Source organism: Drosophila albomicans, chromosome 2R, assembly GCF_009650485.2.
Source record: "Drosophila albomicans strain 15112-1751.03 chromosome 2R, ASM965048v2, whole genome shotgun sequence".
Lineage (NCBI taxonomy): Eukaryota > Metazoa > Arthropoda > Insecta > Diptera > Drosophilidae > Drosophila > Drosophila albomicans.
Genome location: NC_047631.2, coordinates 31,418,757 through 31,446,185, shown reverse-complemented (window position 1 = coordinate 31,446,185; position 27,429 = coordinate 31,418,757). Strand labels below are relative to the sequence as shown.

General features: G+C 36.7%; 1 protein-coding gene and 1 long non-coding RNA gene across 3 annotated transcripts in view; both read right to left on the bottom strand.

The window, feature by feature from the left end:
- Positions 1-1,424, bottom strand: part of LOC117574267 (uncharacterized) — a 44,302-nt gene extending 42,878 nt beyond the window's left edge. The window contains exon 1 of the mRNA XM_034258007.2: positions 479-1,424. Within this exon, the coding sequence (XP_034113898.1) occupies positions 479-1,175 (697 nt within the window). The 5' untranslated portion in view covers positions 1,176-1,424. The remainder of the gene's footprint in view (positions 1-478) is intronic.
- LOC127566012 (uncharacterized) lies at positions 1,422-27,429 on the bottom strand. Of its 2 annotated transcripts, none has more exons than XR_007955351.1 (3): positions 27,331-27,429; positions 24,947-25,476; positions 1,422-1,505 (listed from the first exon to the last, which is right to left on the bottom strand). It is a non-coding gene; the product is annotated as an uncharacterized LOC127566012 (long non-coding RNA). The 2 variants fall into 2 exon arrangements; XR_007955352.1 differs by having other exon boundaries at positions 27,319-27,416.

Sequence of the window (27,429 nt, the reverse complement as noted above, 5' to 3'; positions counted from 1 at the left end):
ATTGAGATAATTTGGTATATTTTTGTTGCATCTAGTGCTATATCAATATACCAAATAAAAATAAAAATTAAATATACCAAATTACCTCAATAATACCAAATATATGCAGAAGATTTGGTATTATTGAGGTAATTTGGTATATTTTATTTTTATTTTTATTTGTTATATTGATATAGTACTAAATGCAACAAATTAATATACCAAAAAATACCAAAGGGTATAGTTGTTATTTGAATATACTACTTCATTCAAAATATACTATAGAGTGAAAAACATACCAAACCAACTGAGCTCCTAGAAAGTATTTGTTTTTTTTTCTGTTCAAAATATTTCTTTAAAAACTTACAATTTCCATCTATTTGCAACTAAAATTTCAGGAATCTTTTCTTTTTAAAGATTTTTTGTTTTTGATGAACTGTTTAGAATTTTTGGAATTTAGAACTTTGTTTTTCTCTCCGTGTATGTTACATGTACTTACCAACATCGTGTAGAAAATCGACAGTGGCGTTAGATAAATGCACTTGGAAAAAGTCGAGGAAATACTGAAAGCCCTGTTGCACATGCATCATATCAATGTGCAATGATGATGGTATTAAAACGGCCACACGTTGTGCCGCCAAAGCTGCAGCGGACGCGTCGCGTTTTTGTTGCTGTTGTTGCTGTTGTTGTTGTTGCTGTTGTTGCTGCTGTTGTCGACGTTGACGTGGTTGTCGTTGTGGCTGCTGCTGTGCTGTGGGCTTTTGCTGTTGACGTGCCTGACGTTCAAATTCTCGCGCATTACGTGATGGTTGTTGTTGTTTTCCTGTTGTTGTTGTTGTTCTGCTCAAAATTGAATTGCTGCTAAACGTAGTTGTTGCTGTTGCTGTGGGGAAAGTATGCGTGGCAGCAGCTGTTGCCGTTGCTGTTACTGTTGCTGTTGCTATTGCAGTTGCATTTGCCGTTGTCTTGAGCACTTTGCCAGCTTGCGTTGTGGTCTGCCGGACAAGCAATGGAACTGGCTCCGTGAAACTGTTTTTGTAGTTGTTGCTATTGTTGTTGCTGCTGCTGTTGATGGCGGAGATGGTACTGTTGCTGCTGTTGGTGGTGAATGTGGAGGAGACGTTGTGGGAATTGAGAAAGAAGAAGGCTGTCAACAGCAGAAATAATTTAGCAATTTGACAGATTGTTAACTTCATTTATGTTGCGTATTTTGTTTGTTGCTGCGGTTGTTGTTGTTGTTGTTTTTGTTATTGTTGTAGTTGTTGTTGCTAGTCTTGGAATCTTCTTGGTTGCCTTTTAACTTTGCTTTTGCTGCAGAGTTTCACGGACCCAGTTGCCGAGTCCTCCACTCGCCGTTTACATTTTGCAGCCGTCGCTGTTGGCCGCAACTGTTATTATTATTATTATTATTACGAGTATTCCTGATGCTCTTCTTGTTGTAGTTATTGTTGTTGTTATTGCTGCAGCTGTTGTAGTTAATAATGTTTGTCATAATTGTGTTGCTATCGCTGGCAAATTGCAGTTGGCTGCAGGAGAAAAAAGAGAGAGAGAGAGAGAGAGAGAAAGAATTGCATTAATATTGCACTGCAGAGCTTGTTTTCATTTATTTACAAAACAAAAGAATGCCCATAAAATGATGCCATTAAATGATAAATTAATTAATAGCAATGCACTGTGCTGTGTTTTTGCTGAATAGCTTTTCGACAGCTGCCGGTTATCATAGCATACTTTTGTGAGCCATTGTTTTGTCGCACACACACACACAAGCACAAACATAAACACACAAACACACGATCGATGCGGAGTCAACGTTTACATTCGTTCATTCAATAATGCGCATACAAATTAATTAAATTAAAATTTCAAATTAGTTTAAAAGTTCAGCTCGCACACGCCCCCGAACACACACACACACAGACAACGAACGGCACACATGTGCAAACATAACCTATACACACACCCATACAGAGACAATCTGTCACGCACGCTTTGCCGACTGCATGCCGCCTTCGACGTCGACGTCGCTGTTGCTGCTTTTTTCTCCTGGCTGACAGCGTTTTCATGCACGTTTAAGCACCCACACACACACACATACGGACAGAGGAAACACTTAAACACATACACTCCCACATCTACTCACACACACACACGGTTAAATGCCAAGCTCTGCATAATTCAAGGCGCAAATTTGGCTTACAAGACTTGCCTTTCGGCAGCAGCAGCAACAGCAGCCAGCGACTTGCTCTTTGTTGCTATAAAAACTGAATTGCCATAAAATTGATTGCGCCTAAATAAATATTTCGTATACATTTTTCCTTGTTTTTGTTGTTGTTGTCAGGCACACACCAAAATACACACCAACACACACAGTCGCAACTCTTTGACTTTATTTGCGTTCGTTGCGCCTCGATTGCTTTACAATTTTCATATCCTGTAGCCAACGGATGGTGGACGGGTATTCTAATTTTTCAGATAAATATACCCTAGGGTGCCGCTTGCCACATGCAAATTGTTTGCTTTCCTTTTCCTGTTTCCCGTTTTTTTTTGGGGAAATTGTTTTTCAAGAAATCGCACTTTGATAATTGTTCCCAACTTTTGATTACACAACTTTGTAAACTGCCACGCCTTCCATCTATCTATCTTAAAGTTTAAAGCGCAAAGTTCAAGCGACATTCTTTTTTTTTTTCCTATCTATTCTTAGAACCTCTCTCGCATCCTCTTCCAGTCTTTCTCTCTGTGTTGTTTTTGTGCCTACTTCATGCTTGATTACCTGCGCAACGCATTCGTGCGGCAATATTTCAATTCATCAGCAATGGCGCCAATCTAAACTTTCATTTCGATATTAAATTTGGCCGTCTGCGGAGAGAGAGAGAGAGAGAGCGCACCTTATGCCGGGGCATTGTCATCTTCATTCGATTGCCCGGAAATGATTGATCACTCTGTTGTGTTGTCAATGGGCCAACATAAATAATCTGCCTTCGATGGGGCCACGAATGCCACGCAAATTGCCGTACAATGAAAATGCCAGCGAATTTGGCTAACACGTGCTACCTTTGTTCTCTTTCTTCCCTCCTGAGTTTGGTTGTTGTTGTTATTGTAGGCCAATTGTCAAAAGTGTGAAGGTTAAACGAGGGGCACAACAGCTGAAAAGTCTGTTGTACAAGTCTGCAGCTGAGTCCAGGCATCAGCTCTGGGTTGTTGCTGTTTGCCATATTGTTGTTCGAGCATGTCGAAAGTGAGGTTTCAATAACAGAATTAATAGACTTATAATGTCTTATGACAGCCATCAAAAATGGGATTTGATTGAAGCGTATTTATTTATTTATTATGTGCAAATTCTGGCTTGAATAATTCTCATTTTTAAAAACATTTAATTATTTATGTGAATATGCGAGATGAATTATTTTCATTAATCATTTCTCAAAGAGAAATGATGAAAAATATGAAATACTTTTTAAATGTATTTAATTATTAATGGTATTGTATTTATGTGAAAACTTTGCTGCACTAATTTGGATTATTAATAAAAATGATAGAAAGTTTGACCAAATTTTTAAAATACATTTATGTGAACTCGAAGCCCGACTAATTTGCATCAATAATCAAAATGATAGAACATTTTAGCAAAAATTTTAAATACATTTTATTGTATTATTTTTAATTGATTTATAATCTGTCAAAAATTGGATTGAAATTTGATAAAATTTTGGTTGGAATTTGACCTGAATAATTCTCAGCAAAAATAGATATAATATAAAATTAGACGAACTTTTTAAAATCGTTAACTTAAATTTGACAAACGTGTTAAAAACATTTAATTAACAAACTTGACATTTTAATTGCATTTCGGAAAATATTTTCAAACGGTATTTAAGCAAAATTCCAGCACTTTATTTAGCAAGCATAAATGACAATCGACTTTAAGTGATTTGCCATCACATTTCTAAAGCATATAGATGGAAAATATGAAATACTTTTTAAAAGTATTTAATTATTAATTTTGTTGAAATTGAATTTATGTGAAAACTTAGTCAGACTAATTTGCATTAAGAATAGAAATGATAGAAAAATTGACAAAATGTGATAAATAGATTTATGTGAAAACTTAGCCAGACTAATTGGCATCAATGATAAAAATGATAGAATATTTGAACAAATTTTAAATACATTTCATTGTATTTTTTTTTAATTGCTTCAATAAAAGAATTAATAGATATTTAGTCTATCGAAAATCGCATTAAAATTAGATACAAATTTGGTATGAATTTGTCATGAAAAATTTAAATGGAAGAATATTTACTAAACTTTTTAAAATCATTAAATGAAATGTAGCAAATGTGTTAAAAACATTTAATTACCAAATGTGACGTTCTACTTGAATTTCGAACGCTTTTTAAGCAAAATTCCAGCACTTTATTTAGCAAGCATAAATGACAATCGACTTAAAGTGATTTGCCATCACATTTCTAAAGCATATAAGCTCAACGATAAAAGGGTATTTTATGGCAAACAAAATGCCATCGAGCCTCTGACGGCATAATTGAGTTAAATTGCAGGCAAATCTTGAAGACCTTTTTGTTGCCCTTAACCAAAAGAGCTTTACGCTGATTTATGGGCTTGCTTGCTTGCTGTTGCTGTTGCCATTAGGAAAGTCAGAAATTTAACATAAATGTATAATCAATTTCTTGATTGGAGAAATAGCAAATGCCTTTGCGTTGTAGTTGACCTTTAAAGCCCTTTTAAAACCATTTTCAGAATTTTAATAACTGTTAATGTCACCGAGAGGAAGAGAAGGGAGGAGAGGAAAATACTCGTTGTTGATTGTATTGCCATGAGCGAAAGCTAGTTACTTGCCGAAATGGGAAAAACGGAAAAGCATTGCCAACAGCAAAATTGCTTTTAATTTTATGACATTTTATGAGGAGCGTAATAAAGCCGTAACTAGTCAACGGGATTGGGCCAAGGAGAGCAACAACAATAGCAGCCAGAGGAGAGCAGAGCAGAGCAGAGTCGAGAAGCTACAGCTACAGCGATAAACAACAACATTGACGATGTCGACAGTGGCACGCTTATAGTATATATATAAATAAATATATTAAAAACTTTCCAAGGATGCGTGTAATAAAAGCACACATAAAACGAATCCAAGTGCGAAGAGGAGACGAGAGGAGAGGAGAGCGAGATCATTTCGAAAGCAGGCGGCTGGACTCGAGCCTCGAGCTGCTTTTGCTGTACTTAATAGTTGGTGTTGTCTCACTCTCTCTCTCTCTCTCTCTCTCTCTCTCTCATATATTCATTTGTGCACACCTCATCGGTCTTTGGCACACTTTCCCATCTCGTTTTTGTGCCATGTTTACGTTCATTTATTTTATTTAACTCAATTTTTTGCTCTTGTTGTTGCTGTCGCTGCCTATTTTTGTTATTGTGGCGCGCGTCCTTTCTTAAGGGCATTATTATTAAGGTATAGCCAACCACACACACACACACACACACACATTCGTCTATAGACTCACGCAGACATGCGTGAGGATTTGCTCTTGGTTGACGGCTTTTGGCCTCGATGGCGTATACGCAATGTGTCTCGTTTGGGTAGCAGGCATCCTTGTAAATTTATAACCACTTGTTTTCTCGCTTATTTACATATTGACACACACACACACATAGTAGATGGTCTTTGTATGTATGTGTCTATCTGGAGCATCTTTAGTGCACACACACACTCGCACACACACAATTTGAGGCCTGACAGGCTTGTGGTCTGAGTTCGGCGGCATCTTCAGAGGAACTAACAATGTGCGGTAAGTGGTGGCCGGTGCCCGGGGAAGGAACTGCCACTCAGACCTACACTTATCAAGGGCCTGTTAGGTGCCTCTGTATGCTTCCAAGTGTCTACGTCTCCATCTGTGTCTCTGTCTCTGTGTCTGTCTGTGTGTGTGTGTTTGTGTATTTGTGTTTTATTTACCATATGCCATGAATGGCATAAGGATATGAACGGCTTTGGCTCTTCGGAATAGAGCTGCCGGTTAGTTTGTTTATGCTTCAAGTTGGGGCACAAACTCTGACAAAGATCTCTCTAAAGTGCTCACACTTGGCTTCAAGCTTGCCAACTACAATATTTATATATATAGAGTGCATAGCATATATAATTTAAAAATATGCATGACTTTAATTGACACTTCATTTTACCCATTTGCATTTTATGTTCCACTACAATTTTGTGGCAATTAAAAGTGAATTGCTTTCGATTAGTTTAGTTGCTGGCAGTAATTATATGATTTTCAGCAAAACATTTCCTATGAATTTTAATAAAATGTATTTTAATTACTTTCGGAGTTAAAGTTGTTTATTTTGCTAGCAAATGATTCCAGGAAATTTTGTAAACTAATTTCTTAATCCAACAAAATAATGCTTGTGGCAAAAATACTTATTACTTTCTGTTGCACATTCGAGTTTAATGTGATTAGCATATTTATTGATTGTACTGACATTTTGTGGGGGAAGAAATAGTTTAAGAAAGCAATAAAAGATGAAAGAAGATGAAAAAAAAGATGAATTTATTTATTAATGTTCCACCAAGACGGTTTATTCTTAAATATAGATTGATATTCTACAGAAATTCTAGATAGTCAGCCTTAATTTTTTTTATTCAACCCAAAGATATTTTTTCAAGATTTTTTTTGTAAGATCGAAAAGGTCTTAAATCAAGATATTTCCAATATACTTTTCAAACTAATCGTAATAGAAGAAAACGCTAAGATAAGGGTTAAATAATATGTTTAATTATTAGCATATTCCTGAACAAATTTATACTTTCTTTGCCTAATGTAGCGTATTCACTGGTCGTTGTTCGCATCTCCTCCAAAAGTTGCCTCTTGCCTATTTTATGTGTTGGCTTCGCTATGGAAATAGCACGCGTCGTCGTCGCAAGGCGTTGACTGTGGGTGTAATAACTCAATTACATGGTTGCTCTGGTTACGTTGACAAATGATTGGAGTTTTCTTTTGCTTCCATATTTCTCCTCTTTTTTCGGTTGGGGTAGCTCTTGCATAAATTGTTACGTGCTAGATTGGGCGGAGCAGCAAAAAGAGAGAGGAAGAGACATGTGCGTTTTTCGGGGGGTAAGCCAGCCTCAAGGCTGGGACACTAATTGAGCTCAACTAGAAACATATCACGACAACGCAGCAGCTTCGTCTTTGACTTTGACTTAAGGCGTTGGAGCTGAAGCTGATGCTGACGTCTGGGGGCATTGCCGAGAGATCCTTGCGAGCACGTTTTTCCATTTTCTTAGAATAAATATTTGACTAAGTACCGCATTTGCTGCGTTTATCAACATTTTCACATGAACTAACGCAGCGAAAGCTTTTATTTTGGGTTCCTTTTATATGCCGAAAGTCTTTCAAATGCGGATTGGGTTAAGGTTGAGGTTGAATAGTGAAGCAGTGAGGCTTTTACTCCTACCCCACTCGCAGTAACCCATTCACAATGTTGTCTGTCTTCGCCTTCCCCCTACCCCTTGCTCATTAATTTCAATTTAAATTGTATGAAGAAAGTTTCGAATTTGTGCGTCGAGTGTGGCTAACCAAACTGTCGCTTCAGGCATTCCGCTGTTGATTGTGGTTTTACGAGGGTTGCTATTTATATTTCTGGCCTAATAATGAAAATGCGAATATTTATAAAAAAAAATGGATTTATTGTTTGTCACAGTATTCTCCAGCAAGATTTATATACTTTTGAATCCCCTCAAATCAATTGTCGAAGCACTTTTTCCACTCTGATTGAGGCACCTCCAAAACATGGTTTTTGAACGCTTTAATAGCATCTTCTGACATCGAAAATCGATGACCACGCCTTTTTTCGATGATGTGCGGGTATAAAAAGAAGTCATTGGGTCCCAAGTCAGGGCTGTACGGCGGATGACCCATGAATTCCACGTTTTGACCACAAAAAAAGGCGCTGGTGTGTGAGAGTTCGCGTTGTCATGGTGCGGAATGATCCATCTTTTCTTGTTCGTTTTTCGAATTTTTACAAGGACTTCAGGCTTACAAATTATGGTGTACCACTCAGAATTGACCGTCCTACATTGCTCAAGCGAAACAGTCGCCACATGACCAGTTTTACCGAAGAAACAGGAGACCATTTGCTGAATCGTGCTTCCTCCACGAACAAGGTTCGTTGGATTTGGCTCGTCTTCAAAGACCCACACGGTCGATTGCTGTTTTGTTTTGGGCTCATAACCATATATCCATGATTCGTCACCTGTGACTATCTTATAAATGTCTTTTGAAGCACAGGGAATGTATTTTTCCAAAATTTCTTTGAAACCAATCCACACAAGCCTTTTTTTGAGCAATTGTCAAATTGTGCGGGATCCAACGAGAACAATCCTTTTTTACGACCAGGTGTTTATGCAATATCGAATGTATTCTGGTGGAAGGAATGTCAAAGGATGCCTCTATCTAACGATATGTCACATGACGATCTAGCATTATCAGTTCACGCACGGCATCAATGTTTTCTGGCACAACGTCTGTTTTTTGACGACCTTCACAACCTTCGTCTTCCAGCGAGCATCGGCCACGATAGAATCCATTAAACCAGTATTTCACAAAGCTATAGGATGGCACTTCATCGCGTTATAAAGATTTAAGTTCATCGGTGCACTCTTGTCGTAATAATCCAAGTCGAAAGTTGTGAAAAATTATTGCTCGAAAGTGTTAACGAGTTAATTCGATTTTTCTGCCGAGGTAAGTTTTTGATTAATCGTTTATCGATATCAAACGTGGTCGCACATGAAAAAGTAGTATGGAGCTTTTATCGATAAAAGTCCAAACTTTCTTTGGGAAATAGCCAATTGGTCATAATATGGCTAGAAGTGACCTAGGCCAGAAACTTAAATAGCAGCCCTCGTAGTTTATGGGCTGAGGGGTAAAGATTTTCCTTTAGCTGGAAATTTTAGCTTGATTGGTTTTCCTTCGCGAAAAGATAATGAAAGTTGTTCGTGCAAGACGGCAAAATATATGAACGAAGGTTGCTTTTAATTTTAACAACTTGAGCAGAAGAGCTGTGTGTGTATGAATAATCAAGTTTTTCGATTGGGCAACAGAATGTTGTAATAATTACAAAGTCTGTGATAGGTATTCTAATTGGATGTGGCATGCTTCTAAAACAGAATAAATTTGGATTTCATTTGCAGAAATATAATTCAAATTTATGTACAATTTAAATAAATCAACTCGATTTGATTATTTGCTTATTTTTTAGAGTAATATGCAAAATAAATTTATGCACCTACAATGCGAATTGTATTGTTTTTTGAAGTTAATATAAACATGATTGATATTCGTTTTAATTTAAAGAATTTTCCGAGAATTTAAGCAAGTTGAATTATGTAGTTTTTGTGGTGTGTATTTATTTATTGTGTAAATAAATTTTTTTTTCAAGACTTTTCAATCGCATTCATTGAAATATGTAGAATGGTTTTGAATGTAGTACTACATCAATATACCAAATATAGCCTTTGGTATATTTTAGTATTTTTGGTATATTTTACCGGTAATTCGCACTAAAGTTTCTTTAATATATTGTGTTGCAGAAACTTTTTTATTAATGCTTTCAACCGAAATATTTTGTGCACCTTTTTTACACCTGGCAATTCAGATACTGTGACTTCTCTCTGTGTTTCTCTGACTCACAATCGCAACATGCAAGACTTGCGCTTTTGTCTTTTGCGTTTCTGCAGTTCTTTTCTCTTCTGACTCTCCGTCTACAAGTTTTATTTTTTGTTTTGGCGACAAAAATCTCTTGCGCAACACACGACGTCGGGCAAAGAAAGAAATTTCAATGTTGGCCTCGCTGCTGTTCCTCTTGTTGTTGTTGTTATTGTTACGGCTTGTTGTTTATTACCGTTACAGCTGTTGGTCCTGTGTTGTTGATGTCTTTCTCTCTTCGGCGATGTGTGAAAGTGTGAGTGTGTGTGTGAGTGTGTGGGCGTTTTTTGTTTGTGCAAAAATTAGTCGCAAGCGGCAAAAGCACAACATGAACTTGAAATCGTTGCCACAAATTTCTTATTTGTATGTAAGAATGAACGCATGTTCATGTCTATGTGTGTGTGTGTGTGTGTTGTACATACCACACATGTACTTACATTCATACTTACTACTTTTTCAGGGCAGGCAATGTGTTCATCCGATTTGCCGTTGAGTGTTGTAATTGTATTCAAAAAGTTGTGTCGTTAGTTTTGTTGTTGTTCTCAGTTTGTTGATTGTTTTTTCTTCGTATTTTGTTGTTGTTTTTTGTTTTTGTTATAGTTTTTGTTGTTGTTTTTATTATAGTCTAAGTGCTTGGAATTGTGTACATGTGTTTGTGCTTTTGATTGCCGTAAATGTCAATCGACACTAATGAGTTTTCTTTTGACCTTGGCTTAAATCACGCCAGACCAAATGTAGTGAGCATGTTTTGTTTGTAAATATGCTTAAACTGCCTTTGCATACAAATAAGAGGCACTTTAGTTAAATCTGCTGATTAAAATACTCATTTCACAAAATCATAGCATACTTTTGTGCGCACTTCAAATTTCTAAGTTTGTTGGAAGATCTGGCATTTGCTTCTGGCATTATTATTATTTTTTTCAATATGCTTCTGCTCTTTATGGAATTTATTTATATTTAGATGTTAGTACAAATAAGTTCTTAGGTTATTGGACATTTATTCGGTCATTTGCTCAGGCATTACTATTTATAACAAATATTCCTTTCTGTCTATTGTATTCATTTATATTCAGATATTGAAGGCTATAAAAAAGTAGATTTTCTAGTTATTTGATATTCGGTCATTTGCTTCAGGCATTACAAACTAAGAATAATATTCGTCTCTGCATTTATTTAAAGGTAAATGCTTTTGTAAAAATAAATTATTTATTTCCGCATTACAAACTAGAAAAAATATTCCTCTATTCAGTTCTTAAAGTTAATTCTTTTATGCAGACAAATTCAATGAATACTACAAAGAATTTTGTGATTAGAAACATATGCTTCAGAAGTTCTTTTATGCCGTTTTGTTTACAAATATTTTTTTACTTATTGCTTAAGCTAATTAAAATGCTTCATTCAGCGCATTCATAGCGCATTTATCATTCGTTTTTTTCTTCCTTTATTTCCTTTTGCTTTCAGCATCGCTGGTAAATTTAATTTTGAAAAAAAAAAACGCAATGAATGGAATTTTTTTATTTTTAATAATTTACATTACATTATTTGCACGAATTTATGTAAATGTTTTAGGCGCACAAAAACATTGCCCATACAGAGACACTTTGCCACACACAAACACACACACACACACACATACACACAGAGCGAGCGAGCAAGCGACGCACATTTAAATTAAGAACTTTTGGTGCTTGTCGCTGCGGCATTCATCATTAAAATTCAGCCAAAAATATAGAAAATAAAAATAAAATACGCCTCCCTTGTTGATGGCCAAAGAGAGAGAGAAGAGAAAGCGAAAGAGAAGTAGAGAGAAAGAGAGGGAAAGAGGAACAGTGTCTCGAGTAAAGCAGATTTCAGCAGAAAATCTGCGCATAATATCATCATTTCTATAACCAAAGGAATATATACATGCGGCACACATACATACATATATATTAATTTACATATATAAAATTTCGAGCATGTTTATGAGAGAGTACGAGAGAAATATTTTAATGAAAAACACTTGCGGGCATAAAACTTACGAGTGACAGCAAAGCCTATGGCGGCACATGGGGCTTCAGACACTCAACGATATCGTATATATATATGAGTACTTCTATAAATACTTATGTAAGTATGTGTGTAAGTGAGCACAGTTACACCTGCATTAAGCTTGCTGCTGGGCACGCGTTTTATGTGGACCAAAAATCAGAGCTAAAAGCAATTTGCATATTCGAGTATACGAAAAATTTTCGAGCTTTTGCCACTTCTCATTTTTATTCGCATTTTATTTGATTTGCGTTAAGCTCAAAGCCTTGCTTACCTGTTCCCTGTGCGTCAACTCTGCAGACGCTTTACTCACATATAAATATATATATATAGATAGTATATACATACTATAGTATAACTCTTGCTGGCAGCTTGATGTTGCCTACTTAGCGACGTTTGAGCACTCGAATCGAGCTGCTTGGCACTTAAATCTTGTCAAGGTAATAAAGTAAAAGGAAGATTCACACAGCATACACTGAGTGCCTGCCAATTTGTGCTGCTAAACAGATCGATGTATGCTAGATTTGAATACAATTTTTATCGATTCCTTTTTGCATAGAAAGATGGTCAAATAAGAGATGGAAATATAGCATGAAAACTATGTATAAAGGTTACTTTAATTCTAAAAGTTATTACATTTTAATTAACTTAAAAACAGAATTTTTTGTTTGATTTAAGAAATCAGAACGTTTAGTTGCGAATTATTTAATAATTAAGTTTTTTTGACAGTCTTTCCTAGTTCAATTTAAAAAAAGAGATACCATATTCTAAAAATATACCAAAAATATACTGAAAAATACTAAAATATACCGAATACTGTATTTGGTATATCGACATTGCACTACATTAAATATATACAAAATAATATTAAATTATACCAAAAGTGATATTTGTTATATCGACATTGAAGTACATTCAAAATATACCATAGGTTGTTAGCTTAAGCATCTAAGACCCTATTGTAGGAGGTCTTTTTTGCCATACAATATATAATATAATTTAATAAATAATAATAATTTAATTAATAATAATATAATTTTTACAACTTTACTTAAAATCGGAACTCGTTTTAAATTTAAGAAATCAGAACATTCAACTTTCCAAAATTGAATCAAGTCGTGATTATTTTATTTAATAAAAATAATCCAATTTAATTGCTCGTTTCTGCCTTTTGACAGTTATTTGTTTTTTGCATTCATAAAATCTGTTTGTGAATGTAATGAAAATATTTATTTAATTTTAAAAGCTTGCTTGCAAAACTGATAACACTGTAAAAATAATCAAATCTGCATAAAAACATTTTCAACATGCATGTTGCTGGCATGTAAATCTATATCTTGAACATTTCAACATGTCGAAAGTCACAAGATGTTAAATGTGCTGACATTTTGGGCAACAAGAAATTCTCAGAAAATATTTCCACAAAACGATGCAATCCTGCAATAGAGAAGTTGGCTTACAAAAACTTTGTGAGTATCTATCTCTATATTTTCGCAAATCAACATCTTCAGTTTGGCCGCTTGACAACTTAACTTAACTCGGAACACACATCACTTACACACACACAACTGCGTACGCACACACACACACACACAATGGCACTTAGTTGGCACAAAAAAAAAGTGGAGCAAAGTACGAGTTTGAAAATTTATGCAGGCAAATTTGTAGTTGAAAAAGCCTGGGCATAAATTTGACCAGTCGAGTTTTTCCGCCTGCGGCTGCTGCTGCTCGTTGTTGTTGAGGGACCATAAACATTTTCAATTACATTTCTATGGCTGCCAAACAGATCTACAAATAGTCTCGCATTTGAGCTGCGGCTCCAGCGCATATTTCACGCACTCACACACACACACACACTCACACACAGACACTCACTCGGACAGGCAAATTTAATTATGCGCACAAATTTCCGTTTTTTTGTCCATGTCCATTTTTTTTGTAGGTTTGAGTTTTTCGTTTCTTTTATGCTGCGATTTTTTATTGCATTTTTGGCATTTGTTGTGCTCTGTTTTCATGACTTTCTATGGGTCAACGCCAGCAGGAGAAACCCTTTTTTTTGCGCTGCCTTGTTGGGTGATGTTGCCTAGCCTAAGTCCTTTTTAATGCGCTTTGACCTTGCTGCGGCGGCGACGGCGGCGTCAGTGCCTTCGCTTTGGTCTCACTTTGGTTTCATTATTGTAAGGAAGAGCAGCAGCATATTTTTTGTGTCGAGCTGGAAAATGTGTGTGTGTGTGTGTGTGTGGAAATCCTACGAGTAGGTGGCATGCTCTCGTAGACATCGTTGAAAGTCCACCAATTGGGTTAATTGAATTTCCAGTTGAGCTCCAAGCTTCAGCTAAGGCACTTCACTTCAGCGTCTGCCCACTCTTTCTCTCCTCTATCGTGCGCTCTCTCTCTCTCTCTCTCTTTCTGCGTCCCCTTTGGGGACAATCTGGCTGTCAACTAATTTCATTTTGGGTCTTTCTCTGCACCATATTGTTGGCATAGCATTTTTGCTTTCGTTTTTCTTTTTTATTTTCGGCAAGAGCGGATTATATGATGAAGTATACGACATGTGGGACGCTCTGATTATTTACGGTTGTGTTTTGATTATTACGAACACACAGCCAACACATTTCTCAAGGTTGCGAATAAAACTTATACTATAACATATAATTTTGTAACTCGACTTTAAGTTGGGGATATATTTACCACTCATTGACTATTCACAGACACAAAACTGTGCAATTTTGCACTGCATGACAAACAAGTGCTGACCATATCCGTAAATGTTTTGTGGCTGCTGCTGCTTTCAAGTCTGTGTGTGTTTTCTAATTGAAATACAGTGAAACTATGCGTAAAACTTGTTGAACAAGTTTTGTGGCCCAAAAAACGCTGCGTCAAATGCAATGCAAACTGTTTGCCAGACACGCACACACACACACACACACTCTCCTCTTTCCAGCCCTCACATGTGTGTGTGCTTTGGAAAACTGTGTGTGAATGGGTTGTTTTGGGGCGGAGGAAAGCGCATTAGGCCACAGCTCATTTCAGAGTCGTGTTACTGCCAAAGTGATTTCAAATTTAATTGCTCAAGTTGCGAAAGCACGAAAATCCTTTAAAGTCATTGCAACTTAGCAGCAACAACAACAGAATCAACAACAGCAACAGTTGCTAATGCACATTGCCTTACACTCTTTTTAAATGTGGGAAATTGTAGAGAAGTTCTGGAAGCCAAGAGATAAAGACTGTTTAGCACAAAAAAGTTGGCAGTTGAAATTTGTAATAATGTAAAAATTTCAATTTGGAATGTAAGTTTGTTATACACACTATTTTGTTGCTACTTTAAATTCTTTAAAATGGAAAGTGTTTTTTAATGCGATTAAAGAATACGCAATATACGAATTACTAGGCACAAAAGTAAAAGGTTAAGCATTGATTAATTTTGTAGTTAAGTTTAAGCTATTTCGAAGTTCGCTATTTAAAATCCTCTTTGCTATTTTTAATTTTGAAAAACCAAAAGTGTTTTTGGCTTTTTTGATTCTTAAGTTTTTAAGCAGAACAAACTCAAAGTATTTTCAAGTTTTTTGAATTTGCTATGCCAAATAACTAAGATTCTTTTCTTCTAGGAAAGGAAAAATATTTTTGCTAAAACTTTTCAGTACTTTAACTAATACGCATAATATTTTAAAGTGTTATAAATTTAGTTTGCACCAAATTAAAGTGTTATGCAATCGTTGTTTAAATTTCAAGTTATATCTAACTTTTATTTGCGCTGGTTTCGCAGCTTTTTCATTTTGTTGAAATCAGAGTAATCCCAATGTCGAAGTTGTATGAATAATTTGCATTTGCTGGCGCTAGTTGGCGAGTTGCACGTGTCACCTGGCCACACGATTTGCCACAATTCACACCTAGCCAAGTGGTCGCATAGTTAACTCATTTACATTCAAATTGAAACGGATTACGCAGCACGAATCGACAGCGACAGAGACCAAATGAAATCCTTTTACCCCTTTGGCCACGAGTCGAGATGGCGAGATGGTAGCGAGAGCATTTTTGTGCGCAAAACTTTTAATTTGCACGGCAAATTAACAGCAAATGCCATGGCGAACACACCGAACAGGAAGTGTCAGTGGGATTTTAGCCAAAAGCCAGTCAGTGGAGAAGTCAGTCAATGTTGTTGGCTTGTTAGTTGCGCTTTGCTAATGAGAAAATTCTAATACCGCTTGAATTTGTGTTTTTTGAACAAATTAATTCGAGTCGCGTGCGCATTGATGAATTGCATACCCAACTTGTTTCGTATACACAGCCTCCAAATACTCTTACTATATGCCAAAGGCATATATATCAAGTATACGTAATGGCTGAAGATGCAGATTGCGAGTCGCTTCGCGGCACTTTCAAGTGTTGAGACTGACTGAATTTTATTTCATTTTTTTTCGCGAAATTCCATACGCAACGTGATGGCAGCTAGCCAAGTGAGGGGAAGAGGAAAATAGGAGAAGGACAAGCTGAAGATTACAAAGTGTGTGACAAGTTTATGACTTTTTGACGGCACTTTGGCTTAGTATCTATGTCGTCTCTGTCTCTCTCTCTCTCTTTCTGTGCTGTGCTGTGCTGTGGGCATACTTCGTAGAAGGCTTTAGTCTCTGTCGTACATCATGACCTGTCACCCATTAATATTCCACGTCCTTAGAGTGTTTGAGTTTTTGTGGTTTACCGACCGTTATAATGAGTTCACTGAACTCGCATGCGTGACTTTGATATTGCCATGAATACACCTACATTATACTATGTTGTATTCTCTGTGCTGTGCTAATTCCATGTTAACAAACCGCAGCTAAAACAGTCATGGCTTTTGTGCGTTAATTAAGCCACAGAAATACTCGTAGACTGAAAGGAAGTGAAAGTTAAAGGCGCAGATGTGAGGAAAACTCTCATTACTACTACGCAAGCAGTAAATTGATGGATGAGTTCTTCCCTTTTGCTCTATCTCGGAATTTGCAATCTGCTGCACAACATTTTCAATAATCTGCTAGCACAATATTTGCTTGAATGATTCCAGCACTCATTTCCACTTTGGCAAATCCTGACCCAAATTTTTGTTTTCCATTTTCTTTGGCTTACAGTTGTCACTCGACTCGAAAGCTGTAATCTTTAGAATTGCAACACTAGAACCTGTTGTATCTGCATATATATATTTCTAGCTTCCACTTTGGAAATCCTTTAATGTCTGCCTGCTGTCTGCATAACTCTCATTTAACCCATTTGTTTTCTAACATTCACTTTTTGCTCTCTCTCACTCTCTCTGTCTCTGAAGCCAGGCTTTCAGTTGTCATTCCGGCGTACACAAATCTTGCAAGCAAACCACATATTTTTCTTGTTGTTAGCACAAAAATCAATTCAAGCGTATGGAATTTAAAACACAGTCCTTGACTTCGATATGCCCTGTATAATAGAGTAGTTTTCCCGAGTTAAGTAATGCGAAAAATAATAAAAATAATAATAAATTCGAGAAGCTAACGAGTTGTTGGCACATTTTGGCAAGTAAGCTCTTATCTTTGGACTTGGTTATATTGCGATCAAAATATATACTTTATCGGCTCGTAAATGTGTTCAGCTCAGCTGTGCGGCATAACGTACGAGTTTAATAGGAGTATGTGCATTTACACAACCTTATAATACCCTTTTAAGGCATCTTTATGTGTACACAGTATGAAAGGACTAAAAGGCAGGCAAGCACAGCTGCCTCCTGCCACCTGCTGCCTGCCGCTTTGCCATATTTACAGACTTCCCCCAATTCCTTCCGTTTCTTCTACGTTACGCCATTTACGTTTTCATTCATTGTGCGTTTCTCCTCGTTGTTTTTTTTTTGTTTGTTAGCCTCGTCCTGCTTGTTTATTGCGTAATTGTTGGAAAATGGCGTCCCGATTTAGGCTAGGCTTGATTTTGGACTGGTTTTGATTTTGTTTAGAGTTACGTGAAATTAAATTGTTGCCATTTCTCTTTCTATTTTGGGAGGCTGCTTCCGCTTTCTGTTTGAGTTATTGCTTAGCATTGTATTTCTTGCGACTTTGCGCATTTATTTTTAATTAAAAACACTTATTTGCAAATTAAAAACGCTGTTCAGCAGCTTGCTTAAGAGCATTCTGTCTTACTTGGCTGGCTAGTCTGGCTAATTAGTAGCGTTTAATGACATGCCTGACGCGTCGTCTTAGCGAACCTCAACCACAATATCGTGACGCAAATTAGTGACCACCAACGAGCAGCATAACGATGGCACCTTAACCAACCAACCAACCAACCAAGAGAGCCTCGCACCGCGGGAGGCGCCACAAGCTGGACAGTAGAAATGTATGTACCTGGATGTGATGTCCTCCCCGGGACCCGTGTTGACCCCTTTTTTGCAGCCATAAATCACTGCCGTTGGCTGCCCACTGACTTGGGCTCATTAATTTGCGCCGTTGGGCCGGGGCTTAATTTCTCTGAATGTTCGTAATTGCTGCGCTGCTTTCTCAGCCGGACAAGACGACGACGACGACGATGGAAAAATGTTGGCAAGCGGCAATTTGTGCTCATTATCAATGCTCATTAAATCAATGCATTGTGAAATTTAGTTTCAATTTGAAATTGAGTTATTCAATAGCCTGAGCAATCAATTGGCTGATAGAAATTACGCGGCCACAAGAATTGGCAAAAACTTTTCAAGGAATAGCCAAATTGATTGTGTTGACATTTTAGAAAGTTGGAAAGTTTGAAGTTGACAGGTAAATTTCGCAATCAAAACATTTCTAATAAAAACACAATTTTATTATAGTTTGTTCTTTGTTGTGCACAGCATTATACCCGCTACCCATGGGGAAGAAGGGTATTATAACTTTGTGCCTCAAGGAAATGAATGTAATGTTACTTTGCCTAGCAATCTGGTATATTATGTGTAGCACTGTATCAATATACCAAAAATGTAACGTTCGGTATATTTTTAGTATTTTTGTGGTATATTAACACGGTCCAAAATATACCAATCGGTATATTTGTAGTATTTTGTTATATTTTTGGTATATTTTAATACTGTACTGTATCAATGTACATAAAATTTAGCGTTCGGTATATTTTAAGTATTTTTGTGGTATATTAACACGGTCCAAAATATACCAATCGGTATATTTGTAGTATTTTGATATATTTTTTGGTATATTTTATTGTGTGATATTATTTCGAAGGTATGCCGAATTAATATATCGAAAAAATACCAAAAATATACCAAAAGCTATGTTTTAGGAATACTGATAACAGTACTACAAGCTTATTAAAAATGGGTAGTAGGTATTTCACAGTCGAGCTTTGTCGCAAGTAGCTTTCATACTTGTTTTGTATAAATTTGTATTTAACTTTAATTGCTTTTTGAAATTTTGGCCGTAATTTGTTGCGATTCTTGTGCATCAACAAATTGTGTCCATCAGTAAAACCAATAATTATCTTTAATTTGCGTGCACACAACTTTTACCATTCGGTAATGAGCAATTTAAACTGTAAATCCATTTAACTTTTCCCATTGCCAAAAACCCATCTGCTGTGCACTCTCATCTCATCAGCAGCAATTGTCAAGCTTTCGCAATTGGAGAGAGCATTCATTGCGTATACGCCACCGGCATTAAGGCAAATTATTGCCATATATATATTAACGCAGTACGAAATGGCAATCAATAATAATATGTGAAATTCATGTGTATTTTCAATTTTACAAAACACACATAGACGACGGACGCATTTATCAAATATTTATTCATATTCGTATTTATCCACATAAATTCTTTTACAACACACAAATGTAAATTTCTACTGCTCATTTTCAATTTTGTTTGGCTAAGCTCTTTAATTAGCTATGGCTTAAATATTTGATATTTATGCTAAGGGCAAACGAAATGTGATATTTGCATATTTAATGCTGGTTAAACAAAAGTATGAATTGGAATATTTCATATGAAGAATTTATAAAGAATTGTTAAATGTTTAGCAGTTGATTTAAATTTGAAACATTTATCAGAATCTGAGTAAATTGATAGAAAAATTGAAATATGAAATGAAATGATGCATTTACATATTTATAATTTAATATGCAATCGGAAAGTACATTTCAAAGACAACAAATTGCATCGTTTATCACTTGGCACAACAAATTTGCTTTAAATTGCAAAATTGCTGGCGCGCACTCGACGACGACGACGACGAAGATGGCAAAGGATGATGGATGAGTGAGCGGTGGGGAGAGGGGAAGGGATGCATAAATGATGATGATACTGTGGCTGCTGTTTGCTGGTGTTGCAAATTTTAGTTGAGATAATTTGTTGCCATAAGGAAGTGCATTGAAAGTAGCTGCCTTTAGTGACTTCATAAATGGCGAAGCCAGACACAATTGCAGAACAAGAAGAAAAAGGCGAGAAAATGCCAAGTGCAAACCGAGTGTGGCGTTGCATTAAATCATATATGACAAGATAAATTAGCACACACACACACAGACGCAAACAAATGCGAATGAGCAGCGCAAAACAAGCGACTGGCAAATGCATAAAGACATAAAGATGGCTAAAGAAAAGAAAATCCTCCACAACGCCCCTCAACCCCTCGACCCAAGTTCAACCCCTGCTAACATTTTCTTTGCTTTTCTTTCTTTTTTTGGCTCATTCATGCAAAACTCTAGTAAAAATCCGCAGTAATTTTTTTGTGTATTCTTTTTGCTTTGTTTTATTTTATTTTATTTTGTGTTGTCTTGTTCTGTTTTGTTTTGTTCGCTGTCAGCTGCTGCTTTCGCTCTGCTCTGACGTTTGTCTTCATGTTTTTCTTTTGTCTGTTTACAGCGCAATTTTATTTTTGAAAATTTTGTTGTGCTTCCGTTCTTGCTTCCTGCCTTCTCCGCGTCATCCTGCTAACTGTTTACGCATTCCCCCATATTCATACACATTTGTGTCTTGTCTGTGTGTGTGTGTGCGATGTGTGTGTGTTGCTTTTTCGTATTCAATTCCATTCAGTTGCCTTAATATGGCATTAAAGCAGATTGCGAGCGATGAAGTTTTCGTACGTGTGTATGGGTATTCACACACACACACACTCACATCCACACACACGCCTCCTCACATACGCACATAAGTGAGTCAAAGAATTCTGATACACTGCTGGCCATCCAATTAGTTGCACTTGAATTTGATGCCAGCAAAACTTTTCTGTTATTATTTGCTTGCAAGTGGCCAAAAATAAAAACAGCAAATATTAATGAAAAAGTAAAATATGAAATCAGAGAATGCTTTTAGTCAGGCTTCTCTTTTAATTTTGAGATAAAGAAAAGCGCAATTTTGGGAAGAATTAAATAAGTAAACTTTTTACGGCTATTTGTATTTTAAATTTAAAATAAAAATAGTAAAATATGAAATTAGAGAAAGCTTTTAGTCTACGCTACTTTAATTCAGAGATAAACAGAAACACAGTTTTGTTGAGAGTTTAATAGAAAAACTTCTTCAGTATATTTCTCTATTAAATTTGAAAAATCAACAAAAAATATTAATAAAATAGTCAAATATATCAGAGAATGCTTTTAGTTGGCTTTCAGAGATAAAGAAAAGTTGATTTTTGTTAGGAAATTATATAAAACAACAGAAAATATTAATGAAATAGTACAATATGATATCAGAGAATGCTTTTAGTTGACTTTTACTTCAATTCAGAGATAAAGAAAAGTTTAATTTTCTAAGGAATTTATATAAGCAAACTTCTTTAGTCTATTTCTATATTAAATTTCAACTATAAATAAGTCACTCCTTGTGCTAAGTTGACTGTGAAATACATCTCAATATTCAGCGAGTTTATTCGAGTTGTGTGAGTTGCACTTTCAAATATTCAATCCCAAATGTTATATGGCAAATATATGCCTATGACCCTTTTCCCAAATAGATAAGCAAGACATTTTAAATTGTTCATTCGATTCACTTTCCCGGGGCAACACTTTCAACTTGATCGCCCATATTTGTTGCCATCCCAGTATCCAATTGGCATTTCCATATGAGTGCGTTTTGGTTGCGCCTTTCACACTTATTGATTGTTACGTTCGAAGCCAATCACTGGACTAAATTGTGTTGTGTGAAATAAATGTGCTGACAAATCGATGTTATTAATCGAAAAGCCACTTATTGACCAATAAGTTAACCAATTGCTTTCTTTATTAAAATACCATTTATTTGCCAATTATTCCGTTTCAATTAAGCACCTCAAAATATGTCACTTCTGCGCTTGGATTAATTAAACGCAAAATTATATAGTGAAATGCCTGCGAAACATTTATTAAATGAAGTGCCAAACGAAATAAAAATATTATTAAGTCCATGTGAATGTGCGCATTAAAATAAAATAAATATTTCGTCTCTTGGAGGCATAAAAAAATCGTGATCAACGTTTAATTTATGGCGGGTCCATTAAAAGGCAGAAAAAATTGCAAAATCATAAAAAATGCGATAAACGCATTTCAATTCGTTTACCCACAACAAACACAAATACGACGAGAAAGGTTAAAAATTCCAAAGAAATAATGAATGTAAATATAAAAAAGTTTGCAGCCGAACAGTAGCAAATAAAGAAAATTGAGACATTCTTGTGTGGGAGGCTATGAAAATACCCTGTAGGATGTTTTCAGAGATGAAATACTCATCAAATATTTGTAATTTAAATGACTACCTACGCTTAAATTGTAAATAACTCAACTTTCAATCAAACATATTTATATAATTCACAGTTAGCAAATCAAGTATACGTTAAGAAAACTCCACGGGGTATTTAACCAAAAAAGTTGGCATATTTTACGTAAAATCGGCTTAGGTCATATAAAAGCATTCACCCTGAAATACTCGAAATGGGGTTTATGTGCGCCTCTTTGATTTGCGTAACGAGTTGTAAAGTTGCAAGGGTTAAAAACTGGGGTTTTGGTTTAGCATTAAAAAACAAATTCAACTAATCAGCTTGGCAAGAAATTATGCATTGATATGGGCAGAAGAAAAGAGAAAAATGCTAATAAAGAGGTATAAAAATATGTTGTTATACGTCAAGTATTTAAATGAAGCTTTTGCTAGAATGTCGTTAATCTATTTAACACAACTGGTTGTCAACACTCAGCAGAAGAACAATGACATATTGCTTTGCATTATGTTTGTGCATGTCTGATTTGATTAACGTTGAACTGAAGCTATTTATTTACAAGTTGTTGTTCTTGTTTTGTTTGCTTGCACACAAATGAGAAAACTGAAACCGATGCTGAACTTATTTCCATCAAACAGACAAAAGAAATTCAAATGGCATCGAGCTTAAGCACAATAGAAGTGAGGAGACATTTTACTTCAGTCTTCCACACACTTATGCTTTACTAGATGTATCATATTCAAGTCTAATGGTTACAAACCATGAGCCAGAGCCCACCGACCCCAAACACAACACATCTCGGAGACGTAAACACTGACAGCTACAAGAGCGACTTAATGTGCCAGCGCATAGAAAATGAAATTCAAGCATATGTGTACGAATGTCCCCATGCGAATTCCGTTGTACTACAAAATACACGAAAGTACTTCGTATTTTGTATTCTCTATTCTCTATTCTCTGTTTTGCCGCAAAACTTGTTAAAGCTCTATGAATGCTGTTGCATACTTTACGGGGCGGCTAAACAAAAAGTGGCCGTCGAGGCCTGCTGTTAAAGTCAGCCCGGAAGTTGTAAACGGCAGCGAAAACAAATGTTTCGCTTGCCTTTTTGACCGTCCCTTCCCTTCCCTTCCCTCCCCTTGCTCTAAAGTGGAGAGTACAAAAAGAATAAGTAGAGAAAAAAAAAGGAGAATAGTTGCAAAGTTTGTCGCTGTCGCCTGCCTGATAGGCACATGCTACTGTGTGCGTGCTTGTGTGTGGATTTATGTGCTTCATGTGACAAGTTGAAAAGTCCGAGATGAATATATACAGCAAAAGTTTAGCTGGAGCAGTTGAAATATAGTTATGCTCTCTAAACGCAAAGAAATTGAGAAAGATAGCGAGAAAGCAATGTTTTTAAGAGTTGCTTACTTCATTTATTAGCTAAGCTTCTATGCTGTGATAATACTTGACACAAACTTGAGCAATATATAAAGCAAAACATTAGAAGATTCGCTTTTTCGCAGCTACAACTCATTTGTTAGAAGTCCTTTATTAATTAAGAGGCGTATACACAAGCATTAGCTAATTAAAATGTCATCTTATCAGCTGAATTTTGAGCTAGAAATAGCTGAGCCCATTCTTGAAATTCCTCAAAAACTTTGCCAAGTGCCAAATGACATGCAAATCACATACGAGTTCATCATGAATGCCTGTCGCTGCTCATCCACTTCGCATATAAGTAGTTTGTTGCTATTTTCTTTTGTTCAAGTTTATCGAAACTTGAAGCTTTCGCTTGATCTGTTTTCTTGTCAAATCTTCGCTTCCTTTGGGGCTCGGTGTGTCTCAGTGTGTGTGTGTGTGCGTGTGTCAAGCGGAGGTCTGAGTTGAGATGGTGTGCACATTTGTTATTTGTTCAAAAATTTGTCAGCACGACTTTTGTGTGACTTTGTCGCTTCATTTTGCGCGTGTCTCCTCTCACTTTGCTGTGCTCGGCATTTTATTTTTTGTACGTCAAGTGGATTTTCCAAGACTCTGGAGGCAGACTCACAATAGTGGGCGTAACGGCATTGTCATAACAAGCGGGACTATTTGGCTAACAAGCAACAGCAGCAGCATCAACAGCAGAAGCACAGCATCAACGAGGTTACGTCAGACGATTCATTTCTTTTTTTTTCTGTCTGCAATTTATGTGATTTATGTGGTGTGTGCATGTGAGAGAGAGTCTCAAAGCTTTTGCTTTTCATAATTTAAATGTGCTGCATAATTCAGGTGCTGTTGAGTGATTGGCGCAAGCCAAATTGATAAAGAAGTGCAGATAAATAACTGAAATGAAATATGCAACGCACTTCAAAAATTTCAGCCTTAAATAAACAAAATAATTATGATGCCAGCATACCCTTTAAGTACTAAGTATTTAAAGAGTATTTCGCTCGCTCTTTGTCAAGTCGCAGACAATTTTCTTTGTTGCGACTTTGATGCTAAAACGAAGCGATGAATACAAATTGTTTGAACACATATATATTTCACGCTGAGTGCAACGTGACGTATACGCAATCGCAATGGCAAACGCTATTGTGATTTTGTAGCATACTTACCAGCATAACGTGGCAGACAGCACGCGGCACGGGACGTTCAACGGGGGGCGTGGCTGAAGCCTATTGATGAGCTTGGTCCGTGGTAAGCAGCTTTTAGGTCTGTCGCAGCAGGTTTTGTGTCTGGTCTAAGCCGAAGAGAGCCAGGTACTCAGCGTGTCTGTGACACGCACTCGAACACACACACAGGAACACACATAAACGCACACGCACACGCACAATGCACTAAAGAGCTTAAACGCACACGAACACAGAGTGTTGAGAGAGTGTGCGTGGAGGAGGCTGTAAATCCTTTTAGCCAGACGCAATTAAAACGGCTTGATGTGGCCTGCCTTTTTGACCATTTGACTTACGCTGCGAGTCAAGTGCTTTGTAATTCTAGGCACACACGTGCGTGCCTCTCCAAGTACTAGGATTTTCACGTTACGCTTTTCGCATTCATTTCGTTTTCTTTTCTCTGCGTTTCGTTTCTTTTCGCTTCAGTTTTCAACTCAAATGTCCGCACGTCTCGCGACGAATGCTGCAAAAGAGGCCTGCAAAAATTTTAAACGTCGATGCCGGCACAAATATTTCGGCAATTAAGGCAGCGCGACCCCGAGACCGAACACGGCGCGTATACGCGATACGCCGGAAACGGAATTCCTTAATGTAAGCAGGCGTCAGTTGGCTGGCGTGTGTCGTCTTTAATGGCAGCCATGGCGACGGCGACGCTGACGAAGACAACTACGCAAAGTGAGGTATGTCATGGTTCTTGTTGTTTCTGCTGTTGTTCATATGATCTACTCATCTAAGTTGTCAACACTTTCGCCAGCTTTGTGTCAACCCATCATCAACTCTTGGCTTCATGTGTAGCATTCACCTGTTATTCATTTCGTAGTCTGTTAGACTCATGCTCTATTTATTACCAAAACAATGGCATTCGGCCTTTTGAAATCAATCGCACATACACACAAAAGTTGTCTTTTGTTATGGGATTTTCACATTCAATTCGAGAGAAGCTATTGTGGCTGCAGTTGGACAGCACAAGGGCTTGATATTATCAGTGTCAAGTTTGTAGGAGTTTCGAATTGCAGTTGAATTTGGAGTAGAACAAAGAATTTTCTATTCCATAAATAGTTGTTCATTTCTAAGAATAAGAAATTAAACAATTTATACTTGAATGAGTTCAATTACTTTTAGATTAAATAACCTTTGTCTTTGTCTTTGTTCCAAATAAAACATTATTCGATTACTAGAAAGTGAGGAATGTTTTGTAAATAGATTCAATTTTAGCTATGATTGCATACTATTCATAAAATTCAATCTATCAACGCCATTAACAATCACAAATTGAAAGACAATTATGACCCTTTTGCGTAATTGTTGTTGGGCATAATAACTGTTAAACACATTACTTATTCACGCATTAATTCTTTAATTGCAATACGAACACGCATTATGAATGTTGTCTAAAAATTTGCATAATGTGATTAACATAATTGCACGCTTCATGTGTTTAATGATACTCAAATGAAGCGTGTAGTTTTTTTTTAGAGTGAGTAACATAAATAAGCAGCTGAGACCTTTGTTAACTCGTTATATTTATTTATCAATAGCCCTGAACATAAATTGAGTTGTTTGTGCCACATACGAAGTACTATAAACATTCGTTTATGGCAAACCATTAAGATCTTCTAAGTCTTAACTTGCTGTCGATTGAGGCTAAGACTGTGCACGGGTTGTCATTGATAGAATACGAAACATTGTTTGCATAACGTTGGCCAAGAGAGTCTGCGAAATTCTTTGCCGCGATGGCAGCTCATTAACACAAGCACCAGCTGATACCAATGTTGATGTTGATGTTGATGTTGCTGCTGTTGATGCCAATGTTGAAGCCGATTTCGATGCCTATGTGGGCGAGAATGGCAACGACAATGCTATTGATATGCCAGGCACGCCTTGGCTTTTAGACCACATCACACAATTGCCACAGACGTCGTCTTCGATTTTGATATTGACGTTGATGTTGCTGTTGCTGTTGCTTTTGCTTCTGCTTTTGCGCTTAGCAATGGAATTCATTCATAAAAATCGTACGCTCGAGCTGGCGTTAAAGCCTTAAACTTAGACAATAACAAGCAAGCACACGCGAGCCGCAGACACAGCGACACCCAAACCACAGACACACACATACACTGATATACATACACACACATACACACACAGAGGCGAACAGTCAGGCGCAGCAAAGAAACTTTAAGTTGTGGCTGCGGCCACTTGACATCGAGTTAAGTTGTCTTGGACCGTTTCTTGCACAACTCTCGTTGCCTACTTATCTGGGCCGTCCCAGAAGAAGCGCCCGAACAACAACGACAACGACAACTACATAGAATAACAACAAGAACAACTACCACAAGCACGACCACTGTTAAAGAGATGCCGCACACGACTTGCGCCAAATGCTTTTGGCCTGCTTTTGACCGACTGGCACAGAACTGTATGCGTTGAGG